General features: G+C 38.1%; 1 protein-coding gene across 4 annotated transcripts in view; it reads right to left on the minus strand.

Moving 5' to 3' along the window:
* Gsk3b (glycogen synthase kinase 3 beta) overlaps positions 1-15,933 on the minus strand; it is a 129,940-nt gene that overhangs the window by 49,289 nt on the left and 64,718 nt on the right. For all 4 annotated transcript variants that reach the window (XM_027412697.2, XM_035444561.1, XM_027412698.2 and 1 more), the window contains exon 3: positions 13,670-13,753. In XM_027412697.2, the coding sequence (XP_027268498.1) occupies positions 13,670-13,753 (84 nt within the window). The remainder of the gene's footprint in view (positions 1-13,669; positions 13,754-15,933) is intronic.

Here is a 15,933-nt window from a genome sequence, read left to right on the forward strand (position 1 = left end):
GCGCCAGTTAGGTAAACTGAGGCAGAAAATATAGCTGAGGATTACTATTGGCTACTGAGTGGTAAAACTGCAGACCAATGATCAATGATACTAATTCTAACAAACCCAAATAAATGACTTGTGTTGGGGCTCATGGAGTATCTCCTACAGGAGGAAAGTGGGTGCACGTATAAAGTTACCAAGCGTAACTCATTCCTCTACACCCCTCTCTTTGAATAAGGTGATATGTAATTTCTGCAATAACAATTCTAGTATTGCTGAAAAGTTCAAATCTAGTCTCCTGAGACTCAAAGCAAACTATTAGCTATGAGCTCTGGAAAAATCAAAACTAAGTTACATACTTTCAATACAACAGCGGGACAGGCACAGGTTAACATCCCTGTTGCAAGGGGAAAGAATAGTACAAAACCAAATTCAAACAAGGAAAGGATTAAAATCTTAGACCTAGGGTATTCAACCCCCAACCCCCACCACACCTTTCCACAAAGTTATTTTCAGGCTGTTAAAGGCCTTACCACAACTGACAACCTGAAAATACAGCTGATATCGGCCAAATCCTCTTAAGTTGTGAGTTAAAATAATTTACATTGTTTTCCACAGGTTATTTTTTGTCACACCAGTGTTTTGAAAGCTAACGCCATGTATGATTTCATTTATTAGAATTTGAAGAAACAAATGTCGACAATGGTTAAGTAACAAATGTAAAGGTGTAGCCAGACTCTGAATACAGCAAGGAATAGTGAGTAAGTGGTAAATCAGTCTAAGACATAACTAAACACATTCACAAACAATTCCCAAATGCGCTAACCAAATACAAGTACAGGAGATACGCTTGAAGTGTCTCATTTTACCCAGCCATCTAAAACTGACACCGCCAGGAAGAATGGCTGAAAATGGAAGACCAAGTACGAACTGTAAGGCCTCTCATAGGCCATATTGATCTACTGAACTCTTAACGTGAAATTTAACCTTATAATGAAAACTCAGAGCATCAATACACAAAGACAGATCAGAAAAATCAAGAAACAGGACAGCCATTGGGAAAGTAAATGACAGGTGTAACTGAACAAAGCTGAACAGGAATCAACGAGATACTTCTAATGAAATGAAACACATGAGGCTCAGAAGAAGGGCTAGGCTCAGATCAATAAAGACAATTCCACTCTGCTCTGTATCGTTCAGGTCTCATTACAAAACAAAGTACTGACAAAAATCCCTTTTTAGGTTATACTGTTCAACAAAGCAGAATACACCAAAGGGCGGTAAATAAAATCATGTCTGCTAGAGGGTCAATACTCCAATTTATTATTATATCATGAGAAACATGAAGCTTAAATAAGGGTATTTGTTAAATTAATAAATGTTTTAATGCAAATTAAATAATCATGGTATTAACCCATGGAGTGAGAGTATTCAACCCCAGAAAACATGGGAAGAAAAGTGGTATTTTGCATCCTATTTGGAGGTTCCTGTAAAGATTATTCAGGTGACTCATATTTAATATGACAGTATCTCAAGAAGAAAGAAGGCCCAGGATTCTGCACTTCTGGCACTTGTAATTTTCTGAAATGCAGGTTTGCTGGGATCTCAAAATAATCTCCTTTGAGTCACCAGAAAATTCAGCAATTGGATGTAAATTTAAAGCTAATGACAAAAATACAGAGAGAATATGGCTTACAATGCAGAAGCTCACCAGCACAACAAATCCCCACCCTCAGAGCTGCTGCCGAGCCTCAGGACTGTTTCACAGATTCTGTGAAAGCATCTCCTGTACAAACTGGATCTTGCTGAGAAACTACCCACACTTCCATAATGTGTAATTTATGGAGTATTTCTCCACAGTTTCCCAATTCATCACTGCCCCCTGATCACTGATATCCGGTCCTCTCTGGATGTTGAATTTAAGCCACACTACTTGGACATTTAAATGGCATGGTTTAATATCACCTAGCAGCAGGGACAGGGACAGACTTCAGCTTATCGTTGTAAAACTGATAGTACTAAGAAGCTCCTGTCCCCAGTTGACTGGCGAGGTCAAGGAAATAAAACAGCTTGAGGCTGAAGCTTTAAATAGACAATATTATTCTGAAATGTTCATGGGAAGCAAAGCAGCATGTCAGAGAGATTATGATAAGACATCCAACCCAGCATCATGGCAGCCCTACACTCTTAGAATCGGTGATGGAATTTTAGCTAGCAAAAAACTCGTAAGCAGTTGTCTTTCCTCTGATGGGTTACAGGGCTAGCACAAGACAGGCACTAGAGCAACAGTAAGGATTAACGGGCAATCTTTTTGCTTAGAAAGCTGTGGTTTGAATGAGCAATGTGCCCCATAGGCTTGCGTGTTTAAACCCTTGGTCCTCAGCTGGTGGCATGGTTTAGCAAAGTTATGGAACCTTTAGGAGGCAGAGCCCTGGTGGAGGCAGTATTTCACTAAAGGCAGAGTTGCAGGTTTAGTAGCCTGAGCCCAGTTTCTGTTCTCTTTCTCTGTTTCCCCAGTGCAGATGAAATGTAATCCTTTTGCTTCCTAGATAACAGACTGCCTCCTACTGCCAACACCTTTCTGGCCATCAGTGGACAGTTTCCCCTCTAGAACTATAAGTCAAAACAAACTGTGTCTCCCCTATGCTGTTTTTTTTTTTTTTTTGCCAGGGTAGTTTACAACAGCAGCAGCAGCAGCAGCAGCAGCAGCAGCAGCAGCAGCAGCAGCAACAACAACAAAAAAGGAACTAACACAGGAGGTAACCATCTAATAAAAAAAAAAAAAAGGGCTTCTAAAAGATTTGTGTGGGGAAAAATGAACTTACAAGTAACCTTTGGAGAAGGGAGCAGCTCTAAGACATTAAAAAAAGAGCAGAGAAAGGGTACACCTTTAATCCCAAAACCAATTGAGGCAGAGAACCAATGAGAGTTTAAGGCCAGCCTGGTCTACATAGCTAGAGAAATGTATCTCAAAATAAATAAATAAATAAATAAATAAATAAATAAATAAATAAATTTGATTACATACAAATACAAAACTCATGCTACTTAAAACCAAAACCACACAGACCATGCCCCTCTAAATCTCTACTACACCCAACAAACGACCAAGTAATTCATTTTTATTTAAAGTATTTACAGACAATAAGAAAACACAAATATCAAAAATGAAGAAAAATGTCAAACTTCACTCATACTTACAGTAATAAAAATATAACAAGCTACAATTTCTTACCTCTCAAATGAGAAAGGAAAATTCAATTTGAGAAAAGCAGGCATTAGAAAAGGTCACTGTCTAATACGTACCACCACCATACGCCCTGGTAAGCCTAAGCTCATGGAACTTTTAAAATGAGAAGCTGGTGAGTTAATACACTCAAGCAAAAGGGATGCTATACAGAACCAGCTGTGACTTAGCAATGCCATTTCTTGGAACTGTCCAGTAAAACTATTGTGTGCCTATGTGTGTAGTACCCTTATGTATGGACAACATGACATGTTTATGAAGAGTAAGGAATTAAGACTAATCTACATGCCTTATGTCTTAGTCAGCTTTCTGCTGCTGGGATGAAGTTTACCATCAAAAGCAACTTGGGGAGGGGTTTGTTTTAGCTTACAACTCTCAGGTCACACTCCATCACTGAGGGAAGTCAAGGCAGAACCCAATGCAGGAAATGGGAGGCAGAAGCTGAAGCAGAAGCCATGGAGGAACACTGCTTACCGGCTTACTCAGTTTTCTTATACACTGCAGGACCCAGGGCTAGCACCACACATAATGGAGTGGACCCTCCTACAACAATCTTCAATCAAGAAAATGCCCAACATTTTTGCAGTTTTTCCCCCCTTTGGAGACTGGACCTCTCATAGCACAGGCTAGCCTTGAACCCTCAAGATTAGACCAGGATGTCCTTGAACTCCTGATCTTTCTGCCTAGGCGTCTTGAATGCTTAAGACTGCAAGTGTGTGCTATGGTGTACTTTTGTGTTTATACTTAGAGACAAATGTATATCTGAGATTGCCATGTACAAAATCTTAGTAAGGGTTTCAATTGCTTTGATCAAACACCATGACTGAAAGCAACATGGGGAGGGGTTTGTTTCAGCTCACAACTCTCAGGTTATACACCATCATAAGGCCAGAACTGGATGCAGAGACCATGGAGAAATGCTGCTTCCTGTCATGTATGGCTTGTTCTACCTGCTTTCTTGTACAACATAGGAATACTTGCCCAGGGTTGGAACTACCCATAATGGGCTGGGCCCTTCTGCATCAATCATTAATTAAGAAATGCCTCACAGACTTCCTAAAGGCTAATCTTACAGAGGCATTTTTCTCAATGGAAAGTCTCTCTTCCCAAATGACTCCAGCTTGTATCATGCTGACACAAAATTAACCAATACATAAGGTTATTAACTATAAAAAAACAGTAAATTCTGATCATACTAGACTGATTTTTCTCAATAACAAAACCTACTACATTGTTGCATTCCTAGTGACACATTTACAATTAAATTTTTTAAAGAAGAAAATTCTCAGAAATACTTTAACATCATAATACTTTAAAAGAAGGTGTTCATATTATTTTCTTTGATAGTTTAAAATATTTTGGTATGTTTTGTAATGTGTTAGTATAATGCCACTAATTTATTGTGCTTGATGTTTTAAATGATGCACCCACTACCATTCGTGTTTAGTCTGTATCACTGTAATACAGTCCGGAGCCACCACAGATTGAAGCCTCTATTTACTCATCTTTTATACCCAGCAAAGCAATTTCCCAAAGCAGTCCAACAGCAAAGTGTAGAAGGCAGTGAGGAGGTCTGGGAAACAAGGAAGGACAAAGGGATTCTCGGACAGCAGATTTAGAATCTCAGGAGATGAATGCCTAACTGGTAAAATAATTCGGTATATGGAAGCTGTTCTAAGGACACAGGGCAAATGAAAACACATGTTAAGAAATTCTGGGGGAAAAAAAAAAGAAATTCTGATAAGCCTTGGTAAAACAACTAAACTAGGACTGATTGTTATAGCAGAGTCACAATGCACTGCTAACTAGATAAAGCACTATAAATCTAGAGCAGCAGCCACAACAGATCTGTAGAGCATCACACATTGATAAGAGGGTCAATTCACCAAGACATAACAGTTCCACACCTATGTGCAAGCAAAAGACAGAGCCACAGACATACGAAGGAAACACCGATGTAAGGAAAGGAGAATGAGTTCCTCAGGAACTGCTGGAAACTGTAATATGCCACCTTCATAATGAAGAGAACTTGAGCACTGCAGACCAAGTGCACTGAACACACCTCACCCTACACAGTGATATACATTCTTCCCAAGCAGGCATGACAAACCACAGAGAGCCACAAAACAAAAGTCAGTAAGTATAAAAGGAGTGAAATCATATGAAATACCTTATCCAGCCACAATGGAAACTAGCCATCAAAGACAGAAGGAGGGTTGGCCAGATGGCTCAGCTGGTAAGGCAGGTGCTTGCTACCAAGTCTGATGACCTGAGTTCAATCCTGGAACACACGGTGAAGGAGAGAGAACTGACTCCCACAAATTGTTCTCTGACCTCTACACTCAGGCTGTGGCGCGCACGTGCACGTGCGAGCACCCCCCCTCACTCTCTCCTCCCTGCCCCCCTCTCTCACCACCACTCCCCACCCCAGCTTGTGTTTAAACGTTTAAGTAGAGATAAATAAAATAGAAATCAACAAAACTACAGAATCAACAAAAACAGAATTTGGGCTGGGGGAGAGGGCACGTATGCAGATATGTGCAGTAAATGGAGGCCAGAGGCCAGCCTTGGGTGTTAATCCTTAGGAGCCATTTGAAGAGTCTCTAACTGGCTGACACTTATCTAGCAGTCCAGTTTAGTTGACTAGGGAACCTCAAGAACCCATCTGTGTCCAATTACATATGTGTCACTGCATAAATGTGGATTTGGGGACTAACTCAGGTCCTTGCAAGCACTCCAGTCTTTTTTTTTTTTTTTCTTAATTGGAAAAATTAAAACACCTTTGAGCTAACTAAAGTAACAAAAAAGAAAAAAAGTTAACTAAAAATTAAAAAGGAAGGAAGGAAGGCTGGGCAGTGGTGGCACAAGCCTTTAATCCAAGCACTTGGAAGGCGGAGGCAGGTAGATCTCTGTGAGTTCAAGGCCAGTCTGGTCTACAGAAAGAGTTCCAGATGGGGAAACCCTATTTGGAAAAAACCCCAACCTTCCCCCCAAGAAGAAAGTTAGGATGAATTACTGATAAGAGGACTGTAACCAAATACTATAAACTTAATGCTATGAAATAAGATAACCTTCATGGAATGGAGAATTTCTCTTGAAGCATAAAAATTACTAAAGTTACTCAGGATAAATAAACTTCTAAGACAGGATTGAATAAATAATTAAAAACCTCCCAACAAGATAAACTTCAGGACCAGGGGAATTCAACAATAAACTCTGAAAAAAAATTTAGAAAAAATTAACAGCAGTAGAAAACTCTTTTCCTAAAAGTGAAAGAGGAAACTGAGTATAGTATATCATGCTATACTGTGGCATGCTACTCAGGAGACGGAGGCAGGAGGATCACTTAGCCCATGAGTTTTGAGATCAGCCAGGAAAACTCTAGCTCAAAAGAAGGAAAGGGGAAAAATATTTAAATACAAGAGGACAGAACATTTCTTAGCTCAATAAGGTCAATGATAGACTAATACGAAAGCCAGGATTTTTTTTAAACGACAAACAAATCAAAACAATAACAACAGCAACAACAACAAAACTCCCACAATTACACCAATATTTTCTATATAAATGCAAAAATCTTCAACAAAATATGAGAAAAATATTATCCAAATTTAAAGGTTTATGCACCATAAACAACTGGGATTATCTTGGGAATTCAAGAGTGGATCAACATAAGAAAATCATTGATAAATATGATCATCTCAACTATGACAAGTTATTTAATTAAACTAATCTCCGCTTAAGATAACATTAAAAAGTTCACAAAACAGTTATAATAGTTATACAGCATTATAAATGTAACTTATGTTGTTGAATTATACACTTAAAAGTGGCTAAAGGACCAATGCAGTAGCTCAGCATGTAACTGAATGCAGGCAACACACACACATAATAAATAAATGTAATTAAAAACACCTTTTTAAAATGGCAGTAAATTCTGTTACATGTATTTTTAAGGCATCACACTGGATAGGGAGATGTACAGTTTTTTCTATTTGTACATAATAAGGTGTCATGAATTTTAAAATTGCAAAAAAAAAAAGTCTTAAAATCTACTAGAAATGAAGTTCAGTAAGGGTACAGTGACTATCTCAAAAAATAAATTGAAGAAATCAACTACCTGAAAAATAGCATACAACGGGGACAGAGGAAGGCCCTCAGTAGTTAAGAGCATTTGTTGCTCTTGCTGAGGACCTACAAGGTGGTTCACAAGCAACCAGGATAACTCAGTCCAGATGATATGACACCTTGCCCTCTACTGACTTAGGCACCAGGCATCCATGTGTTGTACAGACATACACATAGGTAAAAGCACTAATATGCATGAAATTAAATCTTTAATATAGAATAAATCCTAACTTCAAATAACAGATATTATGATTTTTCTGCTGAGCTATTTTAGCTTTTTTTTTTTTTTTTTTTTTTTTTTTTTTTTTTTTTTTTTTTTTTTTTTTTAAATCTTGGAGTACTACAGAGAGGGTTGCTAACTGTCTTGATCTACCACCCTCTGCCTTAACTCCCTCGAGGCAGGGTCTCTCACTAAGCCTTTCCAGCTAGGCTGACTGGCTCATAACCTCCCAAGTTTTATCTGCCTCTACCCACAAAGCTGGGATCACAGACATGTGTTGCCATGTCTGGTTTATATGTGGATGCTGTGGTTATGAACTTGGGTTCTCAAGCTTTCAGCACAGCAATACTCTTAACACCCTGAATCATGTCTCCAGCAGAGCCCTCTGTTTTCTAAGACTATTGAGAAGGCTTTCACTAAATCATCTACAAAATTAATACTGACTCAGGAATTGAAGTGTTGAAGAAACAAAACTGAGTAAGAGCTAGATGCTCTTGAGAATGACAACATAGTAAAAAAAAAAAAAAATCTAGCTTTTTAGAAAATGGGGTAAAACATTAGTATAAGTTTTACTTTTAAGTAAATTTTTTTTAAAGTGTAAAAGTATAAGCAAGATATGTTAGATAAACATTGAGATTTTATAAAGGCAGAAAGGACAGGAAGGAGTGAGTTATCTGATGAACTGAGTTTGTAAAGGATGAGCAGGATCCTTCCAGAAAGAACAGCAGGAGCACAGTGTAGAGAAGACATTCTGAAGAGCCTCTGTAGTACAGAAATGACAAAACATGGAGAGAATTGCACTCGTGCAAGACTAGAGTACAGGTAGCTTTGACAAGGGAGGTGGCACAAGTACAGTCACAGCACAGAGATCCTAAGATCTGGGGCTGGAGAGCTGACTCAATGGTCAGGAGCACGTGGTGCTCCCACACAGCTTTGGTTCCCAGCATCCTAACTCCAGTTCCAGGGGAATCCAACATCCACTTCTGACCTCTGCAGGCACCTGGCATAAACATGATTTTCATACATATTTACAGACAAAAGTCCTACATATAAAAAAGTAAATAAATAACAAACAAAAAGACCATCTTCTATGGCATGCTAAGAAATCTGGAGTTTCCCTTTTAAGGAGAGAAATGATGCAGTCAGAAACCTACCTGCTGCTATTTTACATTAGGAACAGTTACAACTGTGGTCCACCCCCAATGGTCATTAATTCTAACACCTTTGCTAAGGGCAGACACTGAACTCAGCACACGACCCATCAGTTGATAATAGTAAATACGAGATAACTAGGAGTTACATGTGTTTTAAAAGATTGCTTAGGTTAGGAACAGAAAAGTATATAATTAAAAAAAATAGAAATCCAACAAGGTTTCAGATGCTAAATGTAAAGTCTCTAATAAAAATTAACAATAGTGGTATCAAGTAAGTACCTAGTACGTTTTAGCTACTATTATCATTTCTACTATGATAACTATTATTGCCGCTACAATCTGCCCTTGTTCAACCATCGTTACTAAGATATCTTAAATGTTACATTTCTATTGCACCGTTTCTGAAGAAATCCATTTCTACGCTGATTAATATGGCATATTTCATATTCTGGATTCAGACTCCCTGGGTTCTACTCCTAAATTCCACCTAGCAGCTGTATGATTCAGAGTTAACATACTTATAGACTATTATTTCAGTGTAGTCTGCATCTGTATCATTAAGATCAAAACAGCGTTCTCCACAGAGGGTACCATGTAGTTTGAGTTATGAAGTACAGATGAAGGGCTCATGATACCATCAAATGACAGCAAGTACTCGATGTATTCACACTTTACTAAGGACAGTAATTTCTTAATGATGAATTAACATGTAGGGTTCATCACAGTCCAATGATATTGCTATCTATTGGCAATGGATCAACATTAATGTTCCCTACAAAACCCCAACTGTTAAGAGGAACAGCAGGTAGACTTACAAAGGAGAGTAACCTGCCCAGAATCAAAGCAGGTGATCTACTTCATTTCCAACTGGATTATATAATTCATTTTCAGAATGTATTCTCATCACATACCCACAGCCAGTGTTAGGCAGGAACATTTAAGCTTAGCATAACTGCCCAAACTCAGCACCATATAAAGTTCCTAAAAGTGAAGAATGAAACCAATATGACATCCTTCTACTTAAAAAGTCTCTTCTACTTAAAAAGTCTCTTGAGGAGGAAAAGCCCTTCTCCTCACTCAAACAACCTATGACATGAAGTATTTTTATATGCAAGGTAAGTCAAGACTGATAGAGACAGAATATGGTTTTATATGATATCCTGATTCACAGAGTTCTGTAGAGTAAACTATAGCTAAGGACAGGCATACAGATGTTTCCACACAAGAACTACTTTGCTGTTCATTTGTTCCATCAGAATTCTTCATAAAATTTCATGAGGATGGTTTCTACGGCCAAATACTAAAGTGTGTGTGTTTCAGAGAAGGATCACTATTCTATAGACTTGAAATTCACAAAGATGTTAAGTAAAAAGTTTCAAAACACTCAAAATTCCCACTGTTATCTAATCAAGGGAGAGGTACCATTCACTCTAAATTAAGAAGTCCTAAAAATTTACATGATGTTCTACAATCTACATGCTTCAGTTACTATAGCAAAAAATAATCCCAACAAGACTAAGAATGGTGATTTCATAGTGTTGATTTCTATCATGACAAAATAACTCCATCTAGTTACAATAGCTAGTGCTGCCCAGTACAAGCAGAGTTGCTGCCTAAAGAAAAAGTCTTTAAAGTGGTGATCAGGGGTCTAGAGGCATGGCTCAGCAGAAGCAGCACTGGCTGCTCTTCTAAGACACAGGTTTGATTCTCAGCACCCACATGGTTGCTCACAAGCTTCTGTACCCCCAACTCCAGGTGACAATGTGCCCTCTTCTGGCCTCCTAGGGCAATGCATGCACATGGTGTACAGATATACACAGATAAAAAAACACCCATAGACATAACCTTAAAATCTGGTCATTAAAAAATTCAAATCGTATTTAAACTCTATCCAGACCTGAAATGCACTTATAGACAAAAATTAAGGTGTAAGGTTAGTAACAACTCGAAAGTTAAAAATAATGAACAGGTCAAGAAAATAATATATAACTGCATAAATTATGACATAATAGAGCAAGATTTAAGGAGATCAATGTTTAATATGGTTTAATGTAACTAGGTATACAACCATGTAAATATGGACATATTGAATATTAGAACTGAAGTCAAAAGAAAGGACAGTAACAGAGAAGGTTTGTTCTGTTAATTTTCAAAAACTGGAGTGATAAAAAGTCAGTGCTGGGAAATGCCACAGTGGTTAAGAGCATTGCCTACTCTTCCAGAGGACCCCAGTCTGGCTTTCAACACTCACATGATGGCTCACAACCAGGAGTACCTTTAGTCCAAGATGATCTGACACCCTCGTCTGGTCTCCACAGACATACACACAGATATACACAGTGCACAGATATACACAAAGGCAAAAGGCCCATGTATATAAAATACAAGTACAATCTCAACACAAACCAAGATTTTTTTTAAGCCCAGGGTGTTAGGATACTAAGAAAGAATAAGAAATATTCAAGTCAGATAGATAATCCGACAGAGATTTAGAGAAAGTTGAAATGGGGGGGGAGGGTGTGTCCCAGATAGGTCAAGGCCTAACAAAAGAAAAGTCTAGAAACCCAGAAAATGAAATCCATACAGATTCAAAGGGGGAGGGGCAGAGAGATGAGCAAAGAGATATAGAAAAGAAATCTACAAAGGGACAGAAACCTCAAACCTAGAAGGAATGGAACAGAAATATGGAGTGGGAAACTACTCCAAACCAAGAAGTATCTTTTTATTTTACTCTGAAAAAATTAGAGTGCTCAAAAGTTGAGATACGTGATGTCAAAGCTACTTTTTTAGTAGACACAGACTTATTGTTCTTCTGATAAACATTCTAGTGACTATAAGAATGGTTGTGGTAAACAGAAAACTGAAGGCAGGAGCAAGGAGGGAGGAAATCTGCCTCTAAGGTACTCAAATAATAATAGCCAGTCAGTTTTCAGTCAGAATGATGGACCCTCCAGCCAAATCAAAACCCGAAAAGCATTCAATACCCAGCAAGCCTCCCTCTTTGCCCTTCAATTTTGTAAACATTAAATGTGTTAACATTTACAAAGTATTAAAATAACATCTGGTATATGGGGACTATGTTTATTACAGTAATTAAGACACAATATTGAGGGAATTTTTAAGGAGGCATTTGTAAATGAATCTATATGTTATCTAGTAGATCATGAAACAAATCACTCTGACCTTTACTTTCCTCTCCAGGGCATTATAATGTCTAGCATCTAATAATAGAGAAGTCATGAGGATACAAAATCCCATTATAAAAATGCTGTGGACTGAGCAGATGCTCTATAATCTTATTTGGAAAAGGACAGGAAAAAGTAAAGACGTGCCAAAATAAAAGAGTAATGGGCAGTTTGTTAAATTAAGAGAAAGGAAAAATAAGTAGTACCAACCAATTGGCTGTAGAAATAAAAGAACTCCAAATACTTATGAAAATTTACAATACCCAATATTAGTAAAGGGATCTTTAAAAAGTAAAAAGAACTAACAAGTGCTATTAGATCAATTTGCTAATTATGGTTGTTAAACCATATAACAATAATTAAATCTGTAGACATGAACTTCACAAGCATGGATTAAATTTAAGGTAGGGCACCTCAAATATCTAAGGACACTTAAATAAATAAAAGTTACATGAAAAACCACTAAAAATGGTTATGCTAGAAACATTCTATAAAGTCAAAAAGCAACATTGGCCTAATAGCATTAGATATTACAAGAATAAAATGTGAAGCCCAAAATATCAAGTGATCCCATTTAGACAAATTAAAAAAGCAAAAAAAAAAAAAAAAAAGGAAAAAGAAAAAGAAAACAAAAACAAGTTGTTACTTTCTTTGTTTCTTCGCTACAAACCAGTATTGGGGAGTGAGGGTGGGGGTGGGGGTAAGGGAGGGGTTAAGATTGCAAGTGGAGAGGACAGTGACAGGCAGCAAGAAGGAAACCAAAGAGACTATTCAACACCCTGATGTCCTAAAGATACTAGAGGAGGAAGTGGGTAGGGCATCCCAACACAAAATCTTATCCTTTCCTTCACAGAGTTAAATGCAACCAGAAACAGTGGCTATTTATAGTGATCTTTATACATCTGTCAAAATTTTCCCCTAGCTAAGCAAAGTCCCCCTACTTCTCTTTCTCTTCTAATCAGCTTCCAATTAACACAACATTGTCCTTTCTCTATTAAACAGATGAACTACCTGAGGGCTCGTAAGGAACACGGAAATATTAATAAGTGGTATAAATGTGCTTCAGAACTGAAGATATCTTTACTTTAAAGTAGAAAATCCTTTCCCCTCCATTTTTAAGGGGACTTGGGATGGGACTGTTGCTATGTAGCACTGGTTGGCCTCTCTCTCACTTGACAGCTTTATGCTTCAACTCTTCAAGTACTCAAGTTACAGACATATGCCACCACAGTGAGCTGAGAGAATATGCTTTCTTTTTAAATTGTGTGCGTGTACATTCATGTGTGTAAGAACACAAGCCCATGCCTGTGTGAGGAGGCCAGAAGAGACACTGAGTGCACAACTCTATTATTCTCGAGACAGGTTCTCTCACTGAACCTGAAGCTAGGTTGGTAGGCAGCAAGCCCCCCATATCTGTCTGTCTCCAACCCCCACAGAGTTGGGGGTGTACATGCAAGCAGCCACATCAAGTTGTCACTGTGACTCTGGAGAGCTGAACTAAGGTCATCCCACTGGTATGGCAGGAGATGCTAAGCCATCTCCCAGCAGCCTCAGGAAGATTCTTTAAAGTTCATTTTGTCATCGACATTTTTGTATTATAATCAACAATACCCCAGGACTTTATCTTGGGTTCAGAATCACCATGGTTTGTGCTTTGAATTCTTCCAATCAATTAGCAAAGCTATTTGTTGGAGGTATGGAGGGGTTATTTCTAGAAGAATAGAATAGTCAGTTCATATTTTTTCACACTTACCTTCTCACCACTTGAGTAGAAGAAATACCGCAATCGGACTATGTTACAATGATCTAGCTTTCTCATGATCTGGAGCTCTCGGTTCTGCAAAGAAATCACATAAAATATTTAAGAATAACAGCTACTCATCATAATGACCAAGATACTTCTAAAATAATATTACATATAGAAATAGGCTCTGAATATACTGTTAAAATGTATGGCAAGCCAGGCACCCAGCTTTCTGTAATCTCAGCTTTCCTGGGGTGGAGACAGGAAGATCATGAGTTCAAGGCCAATCTGGGCTACTCTACCTACAAAATAAGAAGGGAAAGGAGAAAGATGAGCACCAGTCAATGAGTCATCTGGAGATGACTCATCAGGAGAATATAGAAATTAAGGTCTGGATTTCACCCCAATATTACAGGATTGTAAAATTCCCTAAATGATCTCCAATAGGGCAATTTTATGTAAGTATCGGTCAAATCAATGTTCAGTGAAGTCTCGTGCCTGAAACACACTTGGTAGATGAATACTGCCACACTCACGTCCTCCTTCGAGTGATGATGACACACCTACTCCACAGGGTGCACTGCCAGTCTACAGCAAACATATTTACTCTATGCCATACACTGCTCAATATTATGGACATGGAAATAAACAAAACTAAGAAAAGTCCTACTCTCAAGAAACTTAAGGGTCTATGGTAAAAGAAAGAAAAATTATTGCCATTCAGAGTACAACCTCACACTTTACCACTGGGTTATATCTACATCCATAGGGAATTTTAATATGTAGAAACTTAGTAAGCATAAACTGATTCAATGGGTAATTACTTTCTAGGAAACACAAAACCTGGTTTCCAATGTCCAGCTTCCAGAAAAAGTCCCATGAGACCATGCATGCCTGCAATCTCAGAGCTCATGGGTAGAGGCAGGCAGATCTTAGAAGCCAGTCAACCTAACTTACACAGGTAGCATTTCAGGTTCATGAGAGAGCCTGTCTAACTGAAGAAGAGGGAGAATGATATAGACACTCAAGGTCTTTCTCCAGTCTCTGTCCCGTTTCCCCTCCTACCCACTCCATAAACACCCATGACATTTAAATCCTCTATATTTAGATATTGGTTTTGGTCAAATGTATAATTATCTGTCACCTATGTGGTCAATTTAGCAGCTCTCTGTTCTTCAATTATTCTATAAAAAAATGTGTAGGATAGGAGAAGCAAAGTGGGATTTTTCTGTTTTGTTTTTAATTACTATTTTTAATTTTTTTTTCTTTTGTGGGGGATACTATGGTGGTGAGTGACAGATATGGAGGGATTGGGAAATGACCAGGACTGGGGTACATGACATGAAATTCCCAATGAATCAATTTTAAAAAAATGTTAACAATGTCAAATTTACTAGATAAAACATATTTTAGATCAAGGTATGAGGGGGAACTTTGTAAGGAGGAAAAGGCTATATACACTTGAATGAAATGAAATTGAGAATAGTTCTGTGATGGTGACTACTGACCATCAACTTGACAGGACCTCTGGGCGCACCTGTGATTAGCTAGCTTGATAAGGCCAACTGAGGCATGAAGGCCCACCCTCAAGTCCATGGCACTGTTCCCTAACTTATGCCTAGACTGAACAAAAAGCTAACACTAGCTAAACAGTAACATTTGTCATTATCTGCTTCCAGGCTGTGGATGAAACATGTCTGCCCCTTCCACAAGGACTTGCCAGCCATGGTGGACTGCACACTTGAACTTTAAGCCAAAATAAACTGTTTCCCTCTGAAGTTGTTCTTGTCAGAGTATTTTATCACAAAACAGGAAATGTAACTAAGATATATTTGAAGCTGTGAAGGCACAGCATAGCACTTAAATGAAAAACCTAATGAATAGTTTTGGAATGTTCCAGAAAGAGCTAGAAAGATAAGGTGGTTGCGTCATTGAGAGAGTAAGGGGAAGAGAGGTAGATAAGTTCAAAGAGAAGGGTAGCAAGGGGTAAAAAGGAATAAAGCCTCTTCAACCACTGTAAGAAATTCAATAGAGATTTTGACAAGTGAAGTTTTGAGCTGACTTACCATTCCAAAAGTGTTCTAAAAATTGAACAGAATAAGTTTGAATAATAGGAAGGAAGAATCATCAAATAGAAAGGAATGGATAATGGAACTGTAAGTGAAGAAAAGAATGTTATCTTGAAGCCATGAAAGAGCTTTTTTTTTTCTTTAAAAAGTGATTGCTTATATCAAAAGTTGCTAAGCATTTAAGATAAAAACAGAAAATTGGCA

This window comes from Cricetulus griseus, chromosome 4, assembly GCF_003668045.3.
Source record: "Cricetulus griseus strain 17A/GY chromosome 4, alternate assembly CriGri-PICRH-1.0, whole genome shotgun sequence".
In the NCBI taxonomy this organism is placed as follows: Eukaryota; Metazoa; Chordata; class Mammalia; order Rodentia; family Cricetidae; genus Cricetulus; species Cricetulus griseus.